This window comes from Zea mays, chromosome 7 (genome assembly GCF_902167145.1).
Source record: "Zea mays cultivar B73 chromosome 7, Zm-B73-REFERENCE-NAM-5.0, whole genome shotgun sequence".
In the NCBI taxonomy this organism is placed as follows: Eukaryota; Viridiplantae; Streptophyta; class Magnoliopsida; order Poales; family Poaceae; genus Zea; species Zea mays.
In genome coordinates this window covers 81314192-81321323 of record NC_050102.1, presented here as the reverse complement: position 1 = coordinate 81321323, position 7132 = coordinate 81314192, and the positions used below count along the sequence as shown (strand labels likewise).

The window sequence follows — 7132 nt, the reverse complement described above, 5'->3', positions numbered from 1 at the left end:
CACTAGACTTAAGTGTGCGAAAAGTATTTAAAAACACAAGGAAAGGGGTTGCATGCACCGGGGCTTGCCTGGGTAACACTAGGTTAGTGTTTGTTAGGCGATGTCCACTTGACGATCATCCTTTGTCTTCACATTGTTCCGATTATCCATCTTCAGGTTAATCCATCAGCATTATCCTGCGGATTAGCCCGCGCTTGGGGTCGACTTGGCTCGTCTTCCGCAACACGCGATTAATTAACGTACCTGAATGAAATGCATTATGCACATGAATGCATATCGACGGAAATATTACAAACCTAAATAGTGTTACGCGATAGCGGATTTAAATGCCTATCGGCGTGGCGTTGTACAATCTTACACGAAAACACTAGTTATTAATATACGACTATGCGCTATAATTACGCTTCTCTAGATTAACGATCCTAACGCAAACATCACAAACAACAAATCATACACTTTAAATTCAATTAGCCTAAACGCGACTTATCAGCTAATTAATTAAATACTAAATTTATTCCACGCATCATCGTTATACTTCACGTCGTAAACATAGAACTGATTCAAGCGTACTAGACCTACACGTCTACCTAAGCACTCCTTGTCTAATCTACGTTCTCATCAACTTAAGACATTTAATCGGTCACCGAACATAGAAAATAATGACTACTAGAGCCGAGCATCGACTACATCTTAATAAACAAAACTAGCATAATCCTGAAAAATATGATGGCTAGTCAATAAAAATACTAGACCTATCCTTCTCGTCACCAATTCAAACATACATCGCACATATGATACATCAACGAATATTTAATACAGCCACAACGCATCCTAACCACGACAAGAAAATTATCGCATCTAATATACGACACCATTCCATGCTTCGATCTATTATGGAGGAGTAGCGAATCACTCACCTCAATAAAATTTAATTCGGCAATTGAGGAATAGTGATAAATCTTCAGTTCACGCCTTTCGTCGAGCATGTAGCGAGCGTCACTCTTCGACTTTATTTTCTTCTTCATCCATAAAATTCTGGAGATCTTCTGGTTCGCCCAATTAACCGAATTTCTGGCAAAGGTTGAGGATGAAGACCGAGGTGGGCGTGAAAGATGGGGAAAAGGCTTGGGCGTCCATGTTTTTGAAGCTGCTGGCCATGGTGAGGATGAGGATGACGGGTGACACATGGTGCACAACATCGCGACGCCCGGTTGGGTGTGCACCAAGTATGGAGCGACCCAGCACGACATCCCGAGCGAAGTGAGCAGAGGTCGACGCAGGTCAACGCAGCTAGGAAGACCAAGCGTAGGTCACGGTTGGTACAGGAGTTGGACACCATGGCGAGTTGGAGACCGACAGAAAGCTCAGCGCGCGGCAAGGAACTCGACGTGCACAGAGAAACAGAGACTGAGCTAAGCTCGACGTCGGACAAAACACTGCGCAGTATGGCGTTCAGCTGCGCTAGCACAAGGAACGCGACGCAGCGGCCATGGGAGATGCTGTTTCGTACAAGACCTCGGTTTGGGTTGAGCAGTGAGCCGGCCATGGGAAAAACCTTGGCGAGGTCACGACCAGCGAGCTGAGGGGCGCGACGGCTTAAGGATTGAAGGCGAGGAAGCTCGGCCGGCGAGGTTGGCCGGTGGCGCTGGGGACTGCGCGGGAGGATGCGCGCGCAGGGGCTCGGCTGCCGGGAATAGGGAACAGCGGCTGATGCTCCATGATTTAAACGGGGAAGAGGCAAGGAATCGGCTGGAGCTCACTGCGACGAGGGAATCGACGTTTAGGCCGAGCACCATGGTGGACGACATCCATGGCGAGCAGAGCACGGCTTCCAGGGAACTCAGCCGCCAGCAGAGAGAGCCGGAGAGGGACGACCTGGGCGCTCACCAAGGGAGCTCTGCAGGCCGGTGAGCAGGGAAAGGCGAGGGGAAGATGGGCGCTGGCTGGTGGAGCTCGGACATGGGATAGGGGCGCGTGCACCATGGCCATGGAGATCGGATAACCGTCGGTGAGGAACCTAGCTACAGAGAAAAGCAGCGGTGACTAGCATCCATGGCAGAGGAGGGTGAGAGGCGGCCATGGGAAATCACCAGGGAGAGAAGCGCCATGGCAGGGAAGGAAGACGAGAGGGAGCAGCGCAGCCAGGAAAGCGATGGTGCAGACTGCAGAGGCACGCATCGACTGGATGGAGACGGCAAGGTTTTTATTGCAGGATTAAGCGGCGACTTGGAAAAATCTCAGGCACAGTAAGGCCTTGTTCGGTTAATCCCGTTACCCATGGATTGGATGGGATTGGAAAAAATTAAGAAGGAGTTTGACTTACTTGGGATTTAAACCCACCCAATCCCACTCAATCCACATGGATTGAGAGCTAACCGAGCAAGCCCTAAGAAGATTTTCTTTCCCGGATGAGATCAAGTCCGAAAAAAATCTGTCAGCAGGGAACGAGATATTTTACGTGAAGGAGCTTGCATGCTGAAATAAGACCAACGGGTAGCTTCAGCAGGCGGTGACGACTTGGATAAGTAGAAGCAATGAGCGGTGGAGAAAAATCTGAGAAGGAGATATTTTCCTTTAACAAACGAATTTTAGAAACCCATGTTTCGATATTAGAATTTAGTTTGGACGAGACCAAATGATCAATTTAAATCGTTTTTGGTTTTCATATTATTTTCTCAGATATTTAAACAGGCAAACGAACCTACTAAAAATTGCTCTAGTTTTGGTTAGTTCAGGTTCATTTTATTTAATCAGCTTGTCTTTAGTAGTGTCTACCGAATTCGTAGAGACCGCTCGAACAAGAGAGAAATACTTAGGTGATCTTTCCAATTAGTCTTAATTGATTAATTTTAGACTGGCACTAGACTCGACCTTTAGAAAGAAATAAATTTTAAACCGTGCGAGCCGAATGCGGCATCGCAATCGGAATTCCCCGGAGGCGATGTCAGCATCATCACGGGATCAAGATGGAGACAGATTCAAACCGGAAGAGATTAGATTCGATATTTTAGTCGACGTTTGATTTAATTGAACCTAAATGAATTTTGCCGTTATCCGAACATTCGATCGGAGAACAACTCAAGCAATAATCCTGCGCCTGGTTTTTCTTGGATTCCGAGCGTGGTCCGATTTAATTTTGCATCACTTCTATCGTCGAGTTCTTCTTAATCTGTTCGGTATAAAATCATTCGAGTAAGTCGGGCTTCCGAATTCGTACCCGTGCGAGCGATGAATTTTTAAATAATCACCGGTCGCACCGATTTTCGGAACAGCTATGTTCCGAATAACACAAAAATTTCGGAAGAACCCGAATGGATAAAAATAAAAACGACGTCGCACTCGCGACAGATGGAACAGATGCGATCCAAAAATCGCGATGAGCGAGGATGATTAAAATTTAAAATCTGTGTTATCCACTGATATTGCGTGCTTAAATCCGTACTCGTTGTCGAGCGGAATATAAACACCTGGGGTGTTACAGCCCTCCCCCCTTAAAAGAATCTCGTCCCGAGATTCGGAGCGAAAGACTTCTAAGGGTAGAGAAGCATGTAGCATGTCCATATCAGCGATAACCCTAAGGTAGTTCCAAACAAAGACGAGTGTCTCAGGATGTGATTTCTCTAGTGGACATAACATATATCGCCTTAGGCTAATTTAGAGATGTCCAACAATAGAGACAATGCCTGCCAGAAGAACACATAAGGTTCCATATGTGCAGTTTGCTTTTTCTGATGACACTGTACTATCTGAGTCTGTTGAGCGAGCGATAGATATACGGCTTTACCCAAACAGAACCAGATGCAACCTCTTAGGTAAAACACACAGAAAGAGGTTTACCAACAAGTGGTCACAGTGAGTTCGTAGCACACAAGACGGATGTGGATGTCGAATACTATCGCGGTTAACATGTGGCTAACCCGAGAATTCAAGTCCACAAAAGATGGTATAGATTCGAGAGAATCACCAGCGGAGGGATCTGTAGATCCGGACTTTACAACCAGTCCATTTTATCCAGCACTAGTCATGGCTTGACTTGATCACACATGCTGGAAAAGCACACGTGAGGCGATCAAGGCACGACTAGAGCGATGACTAGGTGGTTACTAATCGACTTAATCTCGATTCTTGTAAGTACTTTCTTTAGAGTGAGTTGAACCAAAGTGAGTTTAGACAACTCGACAAAACGATCTCTAAACTCAACCTTCGTTCATTAGGCAGTTACAAGTTAGTAAAAACCAGCTTGTTGAACTACTTTTGACATTGAGCAAGTTCTCTCAGTACCTTCGGTAAGCCAAGGGTTGAGAGTTCACATTTACTCGCAAAGGTCATGCATTTGGGTAGAAGTCCATTTGGTCAGGTCGTTCATCCGTTTCTTCATGTGAGATGAACGGACTGGGTTCGGAAATACATGGAAAATAGGAGAGCGAATGAACAAACTCCTGCATCTCAACAGCAGGGAAAGTCAATCTCCAATTTGAGAGCTAATCAGTTGTTTCTCCAACACTAAAAAGCTCCAAAGGCTTCACCTTTACACAAAGGATGTAAAGGGAACATGTATAAGTAGTCACTACCAAGATCAAAATAAATAAGACCACACATGAAAGTGGTGTGCCCTTTTGATCCAATTGAGATGATAGATGTTGCTTGATCACTTCACAAACAACATAGAAATTGTTTCAAGGAAGGAGTCCACGAAAGATCATACATAAGTGTAGTTCCACAATGGATCATGACCAGAGACCTCGATACCAGCATGCGCCAAGCAGCATAACCTTGCGTGTACATTCACAAGGGGCTCTCAGTTTCGCTACGGCACCATAAGTCCTTAATCATGACACCATCACCGAACTGGCACCAATAATGAATCTCACGTAGCAAAAATAGATTGTATCAAGATAACACATTGACATAGTCTCATAATGGATTACAACTACTAACAGTGATACCAGCGCGTGCCGAGCAGCACGACCATGTGTGTACATTCACAGGAGGCCCTCGGTTTCGTCACGGCACCATCGGTTTTAGTCATAACACCATTACTAGACGTAACCAATAAGAAATCCCGTGCCACACTAATAGGTTGAGCAAGGGTGACCATATACAAAGAGATACTCCTCCTGTATGAATAGTTACAGGTAGAGAGCCAAATAGATCATGGCCCGAGGAAATGAACAAGGTATGGCCATAACCTAAACTGTGTGGTGAGGGAGTACGATGGGAGACTGTAAGTTCAGCCCCAAGCATATCTCTATGCCCATCGCAGAGAGTACAAGGGTCAAGGATTAGTATCTGATTAGATACAGAGGGGAAACAATCATAAGATTAAGTTGGTATGCCTTCGATAGGTATGGGGGAAATCAAAGGCATCAAATTCAAGAAAATGGTCGGACATACTTTTCCTAGGTTGGGTTGATAATTCAACATGGCGATCCTTAAGAACAGGCGAACTAGTTAAGGTACATCAGCTTGCACCAATAAACAAGGGAATGGTTTTAGAAGGAAACATGACTCGAGATTCTTGTTTAAGCCTAGGCACAATTTATGTCCAACAAAGAAATTATCTACGCATTTATTTGCATGGGTTTAGTCATGGAGTGATAATGGAGAATTCAACTCTGGGGTCATGGTTCACTAAATAAGAACATGGCCTAATTTTGGGTTTAAGCAACCAAACTACCAACCTTCTATCAGCACATCAAGCACGAGAGCAAACACCATATAAGACCTGAATAGGTTACCTAAAGAATGGAGGACACCTATTTCATCGAAGTTCAAAATTCAGCATTACACCATATTATCTACAATCAATGGTTACTGGAATAAAGATGAGAGAAGCATCTTGGGTGTATAGGTGACAAACATGATGCAACAATCAGGATGCATGCTCGTCCTACACGTCCTCACTGATTTTGCCAACCAAATGTGGCAATAATGTTCTATATCGGTGGCATTCTTACGACTCTCACGGTATTTTGCTAGTCGTCAACTACACATACGTTTTCGAGGTTAGTGTACCTGCAGAAAATTCCATCACAGCCCAATTCCCAATGATGCAATTCACACATGACAGTTATCACAGTTTATACTCCATATATTTCTATATGGAGGCCAGCTCTTCATTAAGCGCCGAGCCACGCATAGGCGCCGTTGCCACACTTTAACCATAGGGCAACTCATTATGGTAACTCACCTTCTTACCTAAGCGTAGGTGCGTCGTTACAAGTACATTACACTTCTCAGTATTCCCATGTTTGTATGCCCATACACATCCATGGGGTACTGAATTCCCGGAAAAGCAATTACTCCACATCGCAGTCTTCATATATACATATGTAAAACATGTATATAATCGGACGCCACTTTTAAACACTCCCCTAGACCGACGGTTGTTCGGTCATGCTCTCACAACTCACCTTACCTGAGCATCGATCCATTCAAAACTGAATGGCCTCAAAAATAACAATACACATGTATGCAATACCCCCGGTTGTGGTTTTCAACTAAGCCACCTGATAATCCTTAACTTAGGGCTTAAGAGAGGATGTCGCTAGCATTATAGTTTTTCAAAACGGTTTTTCAAAGCCAAACAACGTGTTTAGTTAAAAATAGGTTTTTCAAAACCAAAACTTTTGTTTTGAAAATACGTATTTGACCGTACATACTTAATCCTGCTCCGATACCAGCTGTGGCAGAACCTCCCAAGTTATTAGGCCCACATGCACCTGTCCTTGTCCCAAAGACCTCAGACAGCTATGCATGTGCACCAGATAACTTAACAGGATCCGTCCGATTGCCCCAAGGACATCGGATAAACCACTTACAACCAGAACCGCGGGATTAAGTAACACAAATCACACACACCAATATTTTTGCAGCGGAAATCTTATTACCAAATTTTACAGGTTACAAAAAATTTACATTATTTTATCGGAGTGATTACCAAAGTATGAGTTTGAAATATATGCTAGCTCAAGTGACCATCCTCAGTAAGAAGATAAAGGCAGGGTATACTTATATAAGAAGGCCGAGCCCACCGGCACTTAACACCATTGTCAGCAGCACAAAGCTATGACCTGAAAAACAACAGGGAATAAAACCCTGAGTATGGAATTACTCAGCAAGTCTTACCCGA

At 44.3% G+C, this 7132-nt stretch overlaps 1 protein-coding gene across 1 annotated transcript; it reads right to left on the bottom strand.

The window, feature by feature from the left end:
• Positions 1-394: 394 nt before the first annotated feature.
• LOC103632506 (uncharacterized) lies at positions 395-1749 on the bottom strand. The gene has a single exon (XM_008654294.3). The coding sequence runs from the start codon at positions 1544-1546 to the stop codon at positions 1022-1024; it is 525 nt and encodes a 174-aa protein (XP_008652516.1). The 5' UTR covers positions 1547-1749; the 3' UTR covers positions 395-1021.
• Positions 1750-7132: the final 5383 nt, after the last annotated feature.

What these genes read in the sequence shown, in the direction of transcription:
- LOC103632506 (XM_008654294.3), bottom strand. Translation starts at nt 1,546, where the DNA reads ATGGCCGGCTCACTGCTCAACCCAAACCGAGGTCTTGTACGAAACAGC.